Source organism: Schistocerca serialis, chromosome 9 (assembly GCF_023864345.2).
Source record: "Schistocerca serialis cubense isolate TAMUIC-IGC-003099 chromosome 9, iqSchSeri2.2, whole genome shotgun sequence".
Lineage (NCBI taxonomy): Eukaryota > Metazoa > Arthropoda > Insecta > Orthoptera > Acrididae > Schistocerca > Schistocerca serialis.
In genome coordinates this window covers 431,168,951-431,186,796 of record NC_064646.1, presented here as the reverse complement: position 1 = coordinate 431,186,796, position 17,846 = coordinate 431,168,951, and the positions used below count along the sequence as shown (strand labels likewise).

At 40.6% G+C, this 17,846-nt stretch overlaps 1 protein-coding gene across 1 annotated transcript; it reads left to right on the top strand.

Annotated features, from left to right (window-relative positions):
• The first annotated feature begins 552 nt into the window (after nucleotides 1-552).
• Nucleotides 553-16,800, top strand: LOC126419790 (fatty acid-binding protein-like). Its single transcript, XM_050086974.1, has 3 exons — nucleotides 553-806; nucleotides 9,407-9,681; nucleotides 16,635-16,800. Exons 1-3 carry the CDS (start codon nucleotides 728-730, stop codon nucleotides 16,683-16,685), a joined length of 405 nt encoding a protein of 134 aa, XP_049942931.1. The 5' UTR covers nucleotides 553-727; the 3' UTR covers nucleotides 16,686-16,800.
• The last annotated feature ends 1,046 nt before the right edge of the window (nucleotides 16,801-17,846 follow it).

Sequence of the window (17,846 nt, the reverse complement as noted above, 5' to 3'; positions counted from 1 at the left end):
GAATAAGAACACCGTCGGTGAACCTAAGAATTACACCTCATTGAGTATTCTAACCAAAGGTAAGCAAAAGGGTAATTTAAAAATTTCGTGTAACACAACCTTTCAATTAATAGTGCTACGTTCTGTTTCCGTGTGCTTTCCATGAGCAAAGTGATTGTCAAGAGAAGCTGAAAATGAGCTCTAACTTGCAAATGAAGCTTTTCCAGACCCATGTTTATATAATACATTTTAAACTTCTATGTGTGAGGAATGTTGCCTGGACGTTTGCCACACTTTTTTGTTAGATCCTGTTTTTTGGTTCCTGTACGACGCTAGCTGTTGAACAGTGTTGCGGAATGTAAGGCGCACTTCACCGCTAGATGAGTGTTTGTGGCAGCTCACAAATGCACTCAACAGCCGCTATCTTTAGCTTCAGAAGATACGTTATCAGCCTCTTTCATGTGGTTTACCCCGTAACACAATTGCGACATCGTTTCTCACGCTTCGGGCAAAGGATGAGTAGGCCGCAAAGGACAATTGATGTGGGCCTGCGTCCTGATAAACGAGGGAAAATTTGAAGCTGGCGTTACGCAGAGCTCGGCGACCAGCTGCGCACTCGTGTCTGCTTGATTGAGTGCTTAAATCGCCGCCTCCACTCAAACGACTAATGTAAGGTGGCCAGCAGTCGGCAGTGGCGCTATTGCGTGTGTCCGTTGTGCTTCTTTGTTCTGTCCAGCGCCCCACCGCCATGCCTCTGGAGCAGTGTCTGGGTCGCAAATACAAACTCGAGAAGACCGAAAACTTCGATGAATTCCTCAAGGCTTTCGGTGAGTCTGACGTACCTCTAGCGCAGCTGTAGACACTATATAACAGCGCTGAAAAATCACAGCGACCACGTGATTACGTTCGCTACGGAAACACCTTTAGCATAGCAATCATTTTTTTTCGGATGACCGTATCTGCAATCAAAAGTCCTCTGCAATCAAAAGTCTGGAATACAATAAGTGATGTAGATGGTTGCAATTTACACGAAAATGCTGTGAGATGATGCGGCCATTTGGATGCACTTCTGATAACTTTTCTTGTGATTTGACCACACTTTTATTTATCGAACAATCTTACGCGTTTCGACTGTACATCATTTGCAAAGGCTCACTCCATTCGAACAAACGTGCCATGACGGCGCTGCGAAAATAGTGTTTCTTGCCCGCCAAGCTCGTTGTAGGGCAATGATATCTCTCGGCTGTTATAGATTGAAGACTTGTTTCCGGGGCGCCGCAATTCCACGTCTGTACAAATCCAGTGAGCCTTTGAAAGTGACGTAAAGTCGAAACTGGCAAGGTTATTGGAAAAATAAAAATGTGGTCAGAACATAAGAAAACTTATCGAAGGTTATGAAGGTGGATTGAAAACACGTTTGTGAATATCTTTTCCGAAGCAAATGTCTTTATCCGTGCAATGCTAAGTAATGAATGCGTTCATCACCACCTTCCTTAACGTCCGCCGACATCTTGCTTTCATTTGGGATAATTAAAAATAAATTTTCAGTAGGCCGTGCCCGAAAGCTCGTAAATATTTGAAAAATGTCGTGTTACCGCCTTCAGTTTCCGCTAAAATTCTTTATTTACATAACCAGTTTCGGTTAACTGACCATCATCAGATTCTCACATAAAACTACTCACAACATCATTTGCGAGGAAATGTATAGTAAAATAATTAACCGTAGAGAATAAGAGCATAAATTAGACACTGTTATCGTATTGTAACATACATTACATCATCAGTCTATAAAACTTTGCTAGGCAGTACATTCATTCATGTTACAAGTGCAATCGGCGTCAACGCTGTAAACAGATTCATACCACATCAAATGTTGATTGTTACAGCGTTAATGGCGACTGCAGTTATAACATGGAAGAGTGCGCAGTTTTTATAGACGACGATATAATTTGTATTACAATACGACAATAGTATCTAATTCATGGTTTATCATCTGAAGTTATTAATTTTGTATTTCAGCGAACATGATGCAGTGAATACTTTTATGTGAGAACCTGTGGCGGTCACTCTGTCCAAACTGTTTGTGTAAATAAAGAATTTTGTCAGCAGCTCAAGGCGGCAAGATGATTTTTTCGAAGATTAAAAATAAACTTGAATCTGGAGTCTCTCGTGCATATGTAGATGTGACATCTATTGTTTTTATCAGTACTGCCCTTTCTCAGTCATGTTTCAGATTCCAATACAGCTCGGGTACAAAAAGGTCTTTATTTTTATCTCCAAGAATCTCTCCAGCAGTATGTCTAGTTACAATACTCGTAAAACGGAAAAGGTGTTGATTTTTAGCTTTTTCTTAATGAAACATCTTTAAAATATTACAACGGAAATACGTGAGTCTCACAAGATCCTCAAGTTTTGACACAGTGGCCCACGGGAACCAAAACACTGCTGACCTCCGCTGCACATGATTGAAGTTACGATAGAAACAATTGTGATAGTGTCAGACATTGTCTGTATCTTTTAATTAGCTGTTCAGCTAATCCGAAATAACCTCTGGATGATGCTCTGTGCTATTCAGTTAAAGCCTAAGGTCTATATCGGAATTCAGCCACTTCTTATCAGGGACGTAGCGAAATCAGTAAGATGCAGTAGGTGTCACACGATTATTTCAGACGTAAAACTTTTAATCTGACTGAATTGTCCTCCTTGAAGCATTTAGTACTGGTCTGTAATCTAGCAACCCTGAGGTGATTTTGTTTCGTATTTGCGTGTGAGTATTGGATGAACTGCTTTTCTGAGTGGAAGAGAAGGAGTAAGAGTATAGAAAAAATGACGAAGATTTGGTTGGTAGACGTGCCATAAACAAAATTATGTTTCTGGAAACCGAGTGTTTACCTGTTAACAAAAATTCATTTTTGAGACATTAACACATTATTCTGCGTCATACCATTTTAAGGGCAGTTGTACTCTTGCCACCGTGTGTCCTCGTTGATTATAAACGCTAAATTAAAATAATTATTTGTGCCACTTTTTATTTTATCCCATAATGCTTTTCGATGGCTTTAAGTCTCGTCTTCTGATGGTTAGTGGATTACATTACATTTTTCTTTGCTAGATGGAGTCAAATTCCTCTTTTGAGTTTCATTTCGCTACAAATAACGTGTAATCAGCAGTCGTTAACGTAATAAAAGACTCGGATTACAAATTTTAACCAATAATGAAGCTACTTATAACATCTTCTAGCAGAAATAACACAGAGGTTCGTCATATATATGTATTGTGATCTTTAGATGTCAATAACCACGAACCAATGACATAAACACAGACATTGAGATACAGCACCTTGTAAGTCAAAGAGAATTCATTACTGCTTGCATTGCGAATCAAAGGCACAGAAAACAAATACAGGGTGATTCAAAAAGAATACCACAACTTTAGGAATTTAAAACTCTGCAACGACAAAAGGCAGAGCTAAGCACTATCTGTCGGCGAATTAAGGGAGCTATAAAGTTTCATTTAGTCGTACATTTGTTCGCTTGAGGCGCTGTTGACTAGGCGTCAGCGTCAGTTGATGCTAAGATGGCGACCGCTCAATAGAAAGCTTTTTGTGTTATTGAGTACGGCAGAAGTGAATCGACGACAGTTGTTCAGCGTGCATTTCGAACGAAGTATGGTGTTAAACCTCCTGATAGGTGGTGTATTAAACGTTGGTATAAACAGTTTACAGAAAATGGGTGTTTGTGCAAAGGGAAAAGTTCTGGACGGCCGAGAACGAGTGATGAAAATGTAGCACGCATCCAGCAAGCATTTGTTCGCAGCCCAGGAAAATCGACTCGCAGAGCTAGCAGAGAGCTGAAAATTCCACAATCAACTGTATGGAGAGTCCTACGAAAAAGGTTAGTTATGAAACCTTATCGTCTGAAATTGGTACAAGCACTGTCTGCAGCTGATAAGATTAAAAGAATCGATTTCTGTGATTTTATCCTTGCTCAAATGGAAACAGATGAATCTTTCGTTTCAAAGATTGTGTTTAGTGATGAAGCAACTTTCCACACTAACGGGAAAGTCAACCGTCACAATGTCTGTATATGGGGCACTGAGAATTCGCGGGAAACAACTCAGTATGAACGTGACTCGCCTAAGGTGAACGTTTTCTGTGCCATTTCAGCCAACAAAGTTTTTTGTCCCTTTTTCTTCGAAGGTGCTACTGTAACTGGACTACAGTATCTGGAGATGTTAGAGAATTGGCTGTTCCCTCAGCTCGAACAAGAAACACAACAATTCATATTTCAGCAGGATGGAGCGCCACCACATTGGCACTTATCTGTCCGTAAGTACCTGAACGTCAACTACCCGAGGTGATGGATCGGCCGCCAGGCAGCCCGTGACAGAGCACTTCATCACTGGCCTCCAAGAAGCCCTGATCTTACCCCCTGCGATTTTTTCTTATGGGGGTATGTTAAGGATATGGTGTTTCGGCCACCTCTTCCAGCCACCATTGATGACTTGAAACGAGAAATAACAGCAGCTATCCAAACTGTTACGCCTGATATGCTACAGAGAGTGTGGAACGAGTTGGAGTATCGGGTTGATATTGCTCGAGTGTCTGGAGGGGGCCATATTGAACATCTCTGAACTTGTTTTTGAGTGAAAAAAAACCTTTTTAAATACTCTTTGTAATGATGTATAACAGAAGGTTATATTATGTTTCTTTCATTAAATACACATTTTTAAAGTTGTGGTATTCTATTTGAATCACCCTGTATATTACTTTCTAGTTCTTTACAAACATTTTGCTCACGAATATTATTATTGGAATAAACAAAAATACGAAAACTGAAAAACTTACAAACCTAATTTCATCTTGTTTATTTGTTATTTTTTACTTTGGCGATTTGGGAATTGTTTCATCGCTTACTTCACTCCAAATCAGATAGTAGCACTACGACACAGAACATGTTTTTGACAACACAGTTAAAACCTAAGAATGCTTCACACACCAAAGTATGGTCACAGACTGAACCACTACGAAGAACGTGAGATATTTAATCATAACAGAAGGCATGGGCAAAACACACTCAATGACAAAGCTGAGACAGTGGCGGTGAACTTATTTAGGCGCTTCTTAAACAAGCTAGGCGATGCACCGCAACTTTTGCATCTATCTGTTTTTGAGCGACCTAAATCACAAAATAATTTACAAATCATTAAACTGAAGCATGAGGGATAAATATATTGAAAGTAAGTTTATAACTGTTTTGTTTTTCATATTTTTATTTTTTTTCAATAATAATATTCGTAAACAAAAAATATTTTAAAGATCTGAACAATTATACATTTGCTCCCTGTATCTTTGATTCGCATTGTAAGCCAGTGATGAATGCTCTTTGACTTAAAAGGCACTGTAGCTCCTCATCTGTAGAATCTCGGGACCTTTTGTGTTATTGGTTCATGTTTCTGTGATATCTAAAGATGACAATGTATATTTATGACGACCCTAAGGTTTCTTTCTATTGGAACATTTTGTAAGTGGTTTTATTATTGTTTAAAATTCGTGGGATCAGTGTTGTATCACTTTAACAACTACTAATTATATTTTAACTGTACCGAAATAAAACTCAAAATAGACGCCTGGCTACAACCACAAACAAAAATGTAATGTAATCCACTGAGTCACACGAAGATCAGGTGCAAGCCCTCTAAAAGTGTCGTGGTATTAAATAAAAAGTGTCTGACACAGATAATTGTTTTATTTTGTCTTTTGTTATCGTAAACTGTCGCATGTTCCTAACCACAGCCCAGCAGGAACGACATAAAGCTGTTTTGATCATTTATGGTAAATTAAATCTATGAGTAGATGTTTCGCTGAGCTTCGATCCCAGAGACTTGCGTTTCGTGGGTAAGACTACTTCCGTTTACAAACTGTACAATATTTCAAAGCTCCAGTTTGCGATTGTCTCTTGTCAGTGTCTTTCACACAGGAAGACATAGGTGAAATTTCAGAGGAATAAGAAGGCGCCAACGGTAAGTCGAGTCTCTCACTTGGTCTTTGGGGAACAATTGAAACAGCCTTTGGGGGAGAAAAGGCAGATTTGTCCGAGTTTCAATTACACATCTAGTTTAACTTAACCAACAAAGGTTATTACCCATTAATTTATGTTTTGTTAATACAGGTAGCCACATAAATTTCGGGTACTGATATCGGTATCTACTATGATTTATTATTAGATACTGCTATTGAGAATGCAACAGAAACTGAATTTTCTCATTCGCGACGCTATCGTTCACTCTCTTAACTTATTTCAATATTGTCATTCAATAACACGTCCAACTGCAACATTTTTCAACATTTTTTACGGTGCCTTCGTAAGTTTTTGCCGTGCATTTACTTCCACTTCCCCTCCTTGCCTTTAGCATACTACCATTTGAGTCTTCCTGTTGAAGTAAGTCTTTCTTTTCTTAACCTGCGTAACAGAAAATGAAATTAGTCAAACTAAACTAGAGAAGTGACTCCATGTTATGCAAATCAGGGGCTTTCCAGTAGGAAGTTACTGCCTTTAACGGGTATGGCATTCTTATGGCATTCCGTCATTCCAATAAGTGTCGAGGCTGGATTAATAAAAAATAGATAAAAGTTAAGATGGTAGTTTTAATGTCTCAGCTATTCTAGATAGTCTCCCATCACTTGCGTACAATGCACAGAAAGTTCATACAACCATGTGACAAAGTCATAAAAGTCCTTCTTTGGGACGTTTTTCAATTCACGCACGACATTCGTACCTTCTTCGGTGTTGGGAAACTGTCACTGATCCATTTGGCACCTTATAGTTTGGCGAAGTTCGTATTGATAATACCAAGTGACGTCAGCTAAAACGATTTTTTGCAGAGAAGACTTGTTTCCGTTTGCCATTCAATCAATTCAGGGCAGGTATCCATGCGTCGTTATTTTTGTTTAAGAGTGAAGTCGTGCAGGACAAACTTTGCACACACTTTTCTTTTCTTCAAAGCATTCTGGAAAAGCACTTGATTTAGACATATTCAATTCGTTGCTCCAATGTGAATTGAGAAAGAACATCTTTGAAGCACTGTTGCCACACATCCACTACTTAACACTGCCTGCTCACAACTGACTAGTCGAATCTCACCTGTTTACATTTGTTCGTTCAAACTGCCACCTACGGCACTGCGCTGTTGTCCCCTACACTCCAGGAATGTTTTGGACAGATGGTATATAAACGGGCATCCCTTCTTTGAGTTCCCGATATATGATATTCTGTTGTTAATGACAGTATTGGTGATAGATTTTCTTCAAGTTTTTCCACTAACAAGGTTACTTTCCAGTGTGGCACTCTTAGATTTTCTATATACTTATAGGATTTCAAGATCAAGCCACAAAAAAATCGTTCGCTGGTTCCAATATTGTAATTGTAACTTGTTTACCTTCATTTAAATTCCATATTTATTTACATATATAAATGTTCATTAACAAATATCGAAACACTATTTTAATAAGAACAACACTCTGTTATTTTTAATTATTAATTACGCGAAAATGCCAATAGTCACAATAAACTAAAAGTTAGTGTAAAATGTGTGACATCATACAGAAAATTTAATTTTTTTTGTAGCTACAGAATGAGCAGTATTAATGACGTACTTTACCTTCTTTCATTTCACAACAAGGCATTCCACATGTCTCTATAACATTTTAATTTATTTTTGTATGACCAGTAATCCAAAGTAAAAGAGATGTTGCTTTTCAGTATTTGTTAGTTAACATCTCTGTTTGTTAATAATGATGTCATTTAAGTAAAAGTAAAGCTAAATTTAAGTAAAAGCTACTAACGGAAATCGAACTTACAGCTGTATTTACCTCCATGAATGTGAGCAACAGCCCTATCCGTTTCAGTTGGCTTTAGCAAAAGGCCAGGATGGTTCCTTGTAGAAGGTCCTATCGAATCCAAATGAGTACCATGTTCCTAATGAATTTTGTGTCGACAGGGGACTGAACATCTTTTGACATGCACCTTCTACATGCGTATCAAGGGTCATACTGAATGGAGAAATACATTTAAGGAGTGACAACATAGGAGTCACCAAAAGCTATGGCAAAGTGTGTTTCTTCATGGACAACCACCCTCAGTCAAACCAAAATCTTCAGCTAATACTACATACTAATGAAAATGTCTGAGAAATATTAAAGGTCAGAATATTGTCAGACATATAATTTTTATATACAATTATTATTAGGTGTGGTATCTATATGAAATATTTAGAACTACTTTATGCAGAAAGACAAAAAAATGTATTGTGTACAATTGTATACATATTGTATTCATGTAACATGAATACCTGTCATTTATTGTTGCACCCTTTGTCTTTATACACTTTTCCATCAGTCACTAAGCACACAAATCGACAGTCCGTTGCAGTGTTTAGCATACTGTCTGACCAAAGTGATATCATATACTGCCAACTTAATCAGGAAACACTTGTTTTCATGCCACAGTAGTGATTTTCATTACTGTATAGGATGTGCAAAGACAGTCGATAGTAACACCATCAGAGATATACAGCTTACAATATATGTTTTCTTGGTTGTGGGCAATGAACGAAATTTGAAAAACAGAGGAAACCACATCGACAGTGAAGCATTAAAAATGTATATACTAAATCGTAGATTAGACGAGTATAAACATCAAGGCATACAAACATTATATGTTTGGACACAGTGAACGTAAATTTTGTCTACAAAATAGTTCATCTTACACGCTATTACAAGATACAACTTTGGTAATTTTACATAATAATAAAAACTGCCAAAACTTACATCAGTCTGTGCAGCAAACATTCTAAGAACAGATGATATGTTAAAAACTTATCATGTACTGACAGCCTTGTTAAAATCATTTCGATATTTTACTCTTTCGTAAAAAAAAAGAAAAAAAGTAATACATAAAACAATCTGTCTTTAATGAAGCTACAATGTAAATCATACTTGACTTAACAGAGACATGTTTAACAGTGAAACGCACTGAGTGATTGACGGAAAAATGGGTAACGTAATGCATACATGTGTAAGAAATAGGCACTCACGTTAGAGATTTACGTATCTGCACTGTGTAGACACATGTATACTATGAAATTTAATGTCTTTATGAACATTATATTTTTAATTATTTCATTTATTTGCTGCAGCTAACAGTAATTATGTATTTGATGCTCTAACTATTTTGGCTTATAATATTTCTAATAACCTTTTATTAATATATAGGTGGCTTGAAGAAGGTGGCCTGACTGAAACTGGTTGTTCTTGAAAAGTACACGTCACAGAATATTTTTGTGCTTTCCCTGATGCCCATCTTTAAATAAAAAAACCTTTGTGTAGCGCTGTTTATAGGAAATATTTTGGAGAAATGTGTTGCTACAGGTGCGAGTTACCTAGTCCGGAAGATGGTACAGGTGGCGACCCCAGTGGTGGAGTTGTCACGGGATGGCGAAACCTACACATTCACTTCTGTGTCTCCCTTCAAGACGAGTGTCCTCAAGTTCAAGTTGGGTGAGGAGTTTTCAGAGGAGCGCCACGACGGCGTCCAGGTGAAGTCAGTCATCCAGCTTCAGGACGACAGCACACTGTTCCACCTGCAGCGCGGTGACCGGGACACCACCATCACCAGGCGCTTCACTCCAGAGCGAGTCACCATAGTGAGTACATTCCATACAACGCCACATTATACTGATAGTAAGAAGCCGGAAGTGTAATGTATTCTGCGCAGGCAATGACGGAGAATACTTTGTGGTAGGCTGTTCCAGCTCGAGAACCCGTCCGCAGACCGATGGGCACTTGCAGGCTGCAGTGGGCAAGGGTAGGCAAACGGCTGAGAAGCGGGCAGTCAGGCGGCCAAGTTGTAACGTATGTGACCGCGACCGTACTGCTCTGACTCACGGCCGGCAGGGTTGGCCAAGCCGTTCGTGCGTGCATGTGGAATGGGGCTGTGCCTGCCCGCGAGTGTGCTGAAGGGCGCAGCGCCTATGCAACGTGGGACAGTGTTGAAACAGCCTACTTTTTTACAGTCTCCACGCTCCAGCCATTGCCTACCTTAATAACTGAACAGTGACACATGGTGCACTGATTCTGCTCCTGACCCTCCACAGATAAAGAAAACTGAAAGTACGTACGAAGGTTTCGCCACAGGCCTCGTTCTAGTGGGAAGAAACTGTTATGGCGTAATTGGATTTTTAAGTTTTGTGTGTCGAAGGTGGAGTTGGCCACAGTTTATGGTTCAAGACTGGTTATCGAATATGGATCACTGCTGGAAGTGCCGATATACATTTAATGTATGTTGCTGGTAGATGTACTGCCTAGAAAGAAAACTGAAAGTATGTACGACGGTTTCGCTACAGGCCTCGTTCTGATGGGAAGAAAGTGTTATGGTGTCATTGGATTTTTAAGTTTTGGATCGTCGCTATACGATGTGTGGCTACATAATAACGGGACTACTGCTGTAACACATTTTATTTCAAAAACATACATATTTAGTTATTCTAACCCTCAATATACTCCCATCCTCTACCCCTAAAACTTTCCAACCGGATTTTCCATTGATGGAAACAGTGCTGGAAGCTTTCCTCTGCATGCTTCCTGATTACACATCCCGCTTTTTCTTTCACTGCTTCTACAGACTGAAATCTTGTTCCTTTTAATGCCAATTTGGCCTAGGGGAATAGGCAAAAGTCATATGGTGCTAGGAAAGATGAATAAAGTTGCTGGTCTAAGACTGTGATACCGTACTTCGCTACAAACCTATAACAAGACAACACGGTATGAACTAGTGCGTTGTCCCTCTACACAACCCATGACTCGCTCTTCCACAGTTCAGGTCCTTTTTTTATTTTCTCACGGAGTTGAGCAAGATCGTCAAGGCAGTAATTTTGAAAAAAATATTTTGACCATAATGAATCCTGTGAAGACACACAGTTCCATCAATATCGAAAAAAGAAAACAGTCTTCATCGCTTTGAATTTTGAGTTGCTCAATCACGTTTTTCCGCTATAGGTGAAGACACGCCCTTCCAATGCATGGACTAGAGCTTAGTTTCTAGATCATAAGATCTGTCACAAGTTTTCAATGCTATCAAAAGTGTGAGTACAAACATTTTCATTTTCACGAACTTCTTTTTGTTCGATCGTGAGAATTTTTGGCACCACTTTTACACACACTTCTCTCATATTAAACTTCAAATATATATGAGACTGGTTCTGATATATCTTTCTACCACAGCTGCGCAAGGACGATCTGTGAGTGTTTTAGGGATTTGGTGTTGAACCTACGGCCTGCAAGGTAGGAAGATACCATCTCACCCATGCAGAGTTCAGACGAGTACAGCAGTACAGACAGCGATGTAATCAGACAATGATCTCAAAGTCGGTTCAACTACACTCCCTGTAAAGGAAACGTGAGTGGGTTCAGGCGTAACTATATGTCACCAAAAATGAAAATCATTGTTAAGGTTGTTTTTCTTCTAAGTAAGACTTCATGTCATAGCAGTGTTAGCAAAATTACGTACTGGATAGTAAAATGTTGATACTAGGTGTTCACAGCTGTGAAGCGAAATTTCTGACTTTTATAAGGTTCTTTAGTGGTAAGATGGTTGATGACTCTATCTCGGGGTCGATAAAAATACAACTAAATTAAATACAATTGGGGCCAGAGATATCAATACGCTAAAATGCACAATGAAAATAACCAAAATAGAATGAGGTGTTGGTAAAGAGCAATCAAAAAGAAGTACACAGTTAAAACACTTCAAGAAATCCATGGTATAAAGCACTCTACAGTGGCTGAGTAACCCTTTTCGTTACATCGGATATATCACGTTTCTGCTTCAATTAAGCCCGACAGTCACGAATATGTTTAACTACAGGTCATGGTTGAATCTACAAATATTATAAAATACAGAGACGATCACAGTTCTGAGTGTCAATTGAATATCAAATATCAGTTGCTGCCATAGAGTGAGCACGTCTGTTCTCTCGACTGTTAAACACCTGTTGAATACATTTCTTATGTCTTCGATGAATCCAAGACTCCTAGTTACCCCCCCGCTAAGGGAATTGGCATGGAACATGCTATTTGGCTGGAATACCGAGTACGTTGTTGCCCTCAAATCGCTCACAGGCGTTAACTGTCAGTGTTCGGTGCGATTTCCATACTAGGAGACTCTGCAGTTTAACTTCTTACAAGTTAAGACCAGCTTGTGAACAAGTGTTCACATAATGACTCTCACAATCGTCTCAGCGTAGCGCGAGTCGCCTTGCTCAAACACTCGACGATGTTCTGCAAGAGAAGAAGCGAATTACTCTGTCTGCAATTTGCCTATATCAGAGATGGTGGCCACGCGTTTTCCTTCGGGCCAGTCAGAGCGTTCATATTGTAGCGTATCACAGGCGCCGTTTTTCAGCGAGGTAGGGTTTAATTTCTGCTACATAACACTGAGATAAACAGTTTTTTCTTTCATGCGAGTTTTAACACAGGTAAAAAATGTCGTGTGACTGGGGCCTCCCGTCGGGTAGACCGTGCGCCGGGTGCAAGTCTTTCGATCTGACGCCACTTCGGTAATTTGCGCGTCGATGGGGATGAAATGATAATGAGAACAACACAACACCTAGTCCCTGAGCGGAGAGAACCTCCGACCCAGCCGGGAATCGAACCCAGGCCCTTAGGATTGATATTCTGTCGTGCTGACCACTCAGCTACCGGGGTCGGACTTAACACAGGTGACTACAGTGAGTCACCAAAGTTTTGAGTTTGGTTTCTCCGGACCTTTACCTTCCATCTCCAGCCGTGTTCCTGTAGAAAGGTTTTCCAAAGGGTCGTCGTTAAAAGAAGGGACAAGGGTCAGCTGTTGCCAATGGGCTACACAGTCGCTCTGGTGGCTCTGGTGTCTCATTTTGTCTGATAGGTGTCCTGCCGTGAGATTTCAGCCGCGTGGGATGGCCGTGTCATCGTAAAATTCTCCTTCCCTCAGAACTGCGTCTCGTAGCTCAGGTCTGCGAAATTACTTGCTCGCAATTATTAGTGTGAGAGACAGTGGGTTCTATTCACAAAATGGCAGCTTGTTTATTGAATCTGCGTATTATTTCGTGTGACATATCTTGTTAACCGGCGTTGTTTCAGGAATTCAATGTAGGGTGTGTTATTTGTTTGACACTTACAAATCGGTTATGCGATGTTTACTTTACACAGTTATTTTCAATTCCTACAGCTTCAGCAATCGATCGAATACTCATCTGAGGCCAAATCGAATGAGAGTACCTAGTTTTTCAATATTTCCATATTTTGATACTGAAGGGCCTCCCGAGCTTGAGTTATGTTCAATGTCTTCTCAGCCATCTCGAAAACACTTTAACTACTCAAAAACTCACGTACGTGATAAACAGTCTTCGCTACAAATTTCTTTTATTGAAACACATGTTTCAGTAGCAGTTTTTCCAGGTTTCATGTGAAGCTTCGCGACAATTCGTTGCTCTTTTATTACACTTATATTTTTCCAGCAAAACAAAATAACAGCTCTTATGTAATGTTGACTGGAATACTCTCTTTCAAATTCTAAAGGTGGCAGGGGTAAAATACAGGGAGCGAAAGGCTATTTACAATTTGTACAGAAACCAGATGGCAGTTATAAGAGTCGAGGGGCATGAAAGGGAAGCAGTGGTTGGGAAGGGAGTAAGACAGGGTTGTAGCCTCTCCCCGATGTTGTTCAATCTGTATATTGAGCAAGCAGTAAAGGAAACAAAAGAAAAATTCGGAGTAGGTATTAAAATTCATGGAGAAGAAATAAAAGCTTTGAGGTTCGCTGATGATAATGTAATTCTGTCAGAGACAGCAAAGGACTTGGAAGAGCAGTTGAATGGAATGGACAGTGTCTTGAAAGGAGGATATAAGATGAACATCAACAAAAGCAAAACAAGGATAATGGAATGTAGTCTAATTAAGTCGGGTGATGCTGAGGGAATTAGATTAGGAAATGAGGCACTTAAAGTAGTAAAGGAGTTTTGCTATTTGGGGAGCAAAATAACTGATGATGGTCGAAATAGAGAGGATATAAAATGTAGGCTGGCAATGGCAAGGAAAGCGTTTCTGAAGAAGAGAAATTTGTTAACATCCAGTATTGATTTAAGTGTCAGGAAGTCATTTCTGAAAGTATTCGTATGGAGTGTAGCCATGTATGGAAGTGAAACATGGGCGATAACCAGTTTGGACAGGAAGAGAATAGAAGCTTTCGAAATGTGGTGCTACAGAAGAATGCTAAAGATTAGATGGGTAGATCACATAACTAATGAGGAAGTATTGAATAGGATTGGGGAGAAGAGAAGTTTGTGGCACAACTTGACCAGAAGAAGGGATCGGTTGGTAGGACATGTTCTGAGGCATCAAGGGATCACCAATTTAGTATTGGAGGGCAGCGTGGAGGGTAAAAATCGTAGAGGGAGACCAAGAGATGAATACACTAAGCAGATTCAGAAGGATGTAGGTTGCAGTAGGTACTGGGAGATGAAAAAGCTTGCACAGGATAGAGTAGCATGGAGAGCTGCATCAAACCAGTCTCAGGACTGAAGACCACAACAACAACAACAACAACAACATGTAAATCAAGGTCATGGCTACACCGATTTGTCTGTGGCTATCAGAGGTGCCACATGTGACTGAAAAGGCTGCACTCTTCACAGATATTGGTCATTCATCTTTGGCACATGCGTACTTACTCTGTGACAGCATCAGTCCCATTATTTTACAGCCACACCTCGTATACATTGGCTGACAAAAAGAAGTGAAAAGCCCAGATGGGAAGGACGAAACGAAATGGCACCTCACTGATTGAGAGGTTACGTGATGTTGCTTCAGTGAATACTAAAGCGAGTCAAATACACAACGAACTTGGCAATAGTTGCCCACTTAACAGTACGATGTTGTGCCCCCACTGGCCTGGGTGAATGCTCTGAATCGGTTGGGAAGGATGTTATAAAGCCTTTGTACGGTCTCCTGTGGCACAGTGGCCTACAATTATTGTTACTGGTCCTTGATATGCTGGATACTGGCGCTGCGATGGAGCTGACTTCCGGTCTGGTCCCACACTTGTATTATCAGTGGCTGATCTAGGGAACTTGCTGGCATCAGGAGTATATGAACATCCTGGAGGCAGTTCATAGAGCTGCGTGTCGTCTGTGGATGAAGGGTGTGCTGTCAAATACTGGCACTACAGCACTGTCGCATCAGGATGCAGAATGCCTGTGACATAGCACTGTGCCGTCAGGGTTCCCCCAGTGACTACCAGCTACGACCTGAAGTCATATCCAACTGCTCCCCACACGCTGACAAGTAATATTTTGTAAATATACAACTCGAAGAGCGCTTCGCGCTTCAGTCTGGAACGGCGCGACCGCTACGGCCGCAGGTTCGAATCTTGCCTCCGGCATGTAAGTGTGTGTCGTCCTTACGTTAGTTAGGTTTAAGTAGTTCTGAGTTCTATGGCACTGATGACCTCAGAAGTTGAGTCCCATAGTGCTCAGAGCCATTTGAACCATTTTCAATTTCTCCCAGCGTATTTCTTGCTTGAACAGTCCACGATGTACTGCCGGTCCATAGTGTCCTACGGGCACAATATTTCGGTGATCAGACGAGTCGCAATCGTCAGGTGCGCTGACGGACGCCTCGTAGGGGGAGGGGATTTAAGACGGCTGCCTGCCCTCAGGAGCTCATTTCGTCAGCGCACATGATGATGGCGACATGTCTGATCGCCGAAATATTGTGCCCGTTGAACACTATGGACCGCCAATACACCCGTGGACTGTTCGAGCAACAAAATTTTGTTTCCCACTGGACAACTCTACCACCCAAACTGCAATCGATGTTTTTAACGATGTGCTAATTGAAAATTTAAACATGTAATACGCTAACTGAAGATGTACGGAAGCCTGAACTCTTATTGGTGTAAATCAAATTACACAAAAAGTGGTTGGTTGCTGTAATTCTTCGAACAATATAATCAACAACCACAGAGATAAACAATCAGTAAGATGAATAAAGTAACGTGCAGAAATGAAGAGACTTTCTCAGGATAGGCAAGTGTGGGGAGTTGTATGAAACCAGTCTTTGAACTGAAGACGAAACAACAACATAATGCGTTACGTGTTTTAATTTTCACATTATTCATTATTATTTTTTTAAGTCGGCGAACAAGGGCCCTTTTTTTAAAAAAAAAATATTTTAAGTATTTGTTTCATGATTGGTTCAAATGGTTCAAATGGCTCTGAGCACTATGGGACTTAACATCTGTGGTCATCAGTCCCCTAGAACTTAGAACTACTTAAACCTAACTAACCTAAGGACATCACACACATCCGTGCCCGAGGCAGGATTCGAACCTGCGACCGCAGTCGTCGCGCGGTTTCGGACTGAGCGCCTAGAACCGCTAGACCACCGCGGCCGGCCTCGTTTCATGAAAATAAATAGAAAATCATCATTTCTCAAGTAAACAATTCATATAGTTTTTATACTACTCAAAAAATTAAACAAGGGGCACTGTAGCTTCGAAATATATATATAATGACACAGTGTTCTTGAAATCAGTATGACAAATATTTTCTTTTTATTTCAGACAATGCAGGTAGATGACATCATCTGCACCAAAGTCTACAAATCAGTGTAAGGGACGAGGACTCGTCTCCTGAGAAGCCCCAAATTTGTACTCCTTGAATGCTGCCTTCTGCTGTTCAGAGATGAACAGAGTCTTCTAAGACACACCAGAAACTGGCTGCATGGCATCTGGCACCTAGTCGTTTTGTTATATACATGTTATGTATATGTGATTTAAGTGTCATTGCTTCAAGTTTTACCCATTCGAAATGTGAAAAGATGTGAACCAAATGCTATTTCAGATTTAAAATAAATATATATTTATGTGCGTGTAATGGTATTACATTTATTTATTTTAGTGTATGGAAAGTTCTCGTTCACAATTACGAATTATTTAGGAACAAAGGAGACAACTCACCGAGAAGCAGAAGCACGGCGTCATCGATAAGTACACTAACAAATGGTACAGTGCTTTTCTAACTTTCTGAATGAACTTCCTTCTTTAAAAAAAAAAGAAAGAAAAAAAACCATGTACACACACACACACACACACACACACACATGCACACGCCTGTCTCCCGACATTGTGCTCAGTCAGCTGCCAGCTCTTTCCTGCAGTGAGATGATGGTTGAGGGGTGGGGTGGAGTGAGGGATGGAGAGAGGCGTGAGGCAGGGACAGTGTTGGGGGAAAGCGTCTAGCGGCTCGTGGAAGAGAGGGGAGCCATCTGTGGGCTAGCTAGGGATGCAGGTAGAGGGGGCAGGTGGCAGACAGCTGGAAATGTGATTTCATAGACTAGGGCATGAGAAGGCAGCACGAAACTACACTCATGCTCATAAATTAAGGATAATGCTGATACATGGTGAAACAACGCTCTGATGGGCGGTTTGCGTGTTTAAATCACCTCGGGGTATGACCATGTGGTGCATTTGACCTGCAGTCGTCGCACGGTGACACTGGCAGCAGTCCACATATGCAGAGGTGTGTTGGTACATGTCAGAGTACTGTGCAGCAGGTAAGTGTGCAGACGTTCTCAGACGTACTAATGGTGACTGTGTGTCGAAAATGGCTCGAAGAACACATATTGATGACGTTATGAGGGGTAGAATACAAGGGCGACTGGAGGCTGGTCAAACACAGCAGATCGTAGAACGGGCCCTCCGTGTGCCACAAAGTGTGCTCTCAAGATTATAGTAACGGTTCCAGCAGACAGGAAACGTGTCCAGGCGCTACAG

Bases quoted from the DNA above. Each gene is read 5' to 3' on its own strand.
- LOC126419790 (XM_050086974.1), top strand. From the start codon at position 728: ATGCCTCTGGAGCAGTGTCTGGGTCGCAAATACAAACTCGAGAAGACC. The intron at 807-9,406 runs GTGAGTCTGACG...GTGTTGCTACAG, and splicing joins TGAATTCCTCAAGGCTTTCG to GTGCGAGTTACCTAGTCCGG. The intron at 9,682-16,634 runs GTGAGTACATTC...TTTTTATTTCAG, and splicing joins CTCCAGAGCGAGTCACCATA to ACAATGCAGGTAGATGACAT.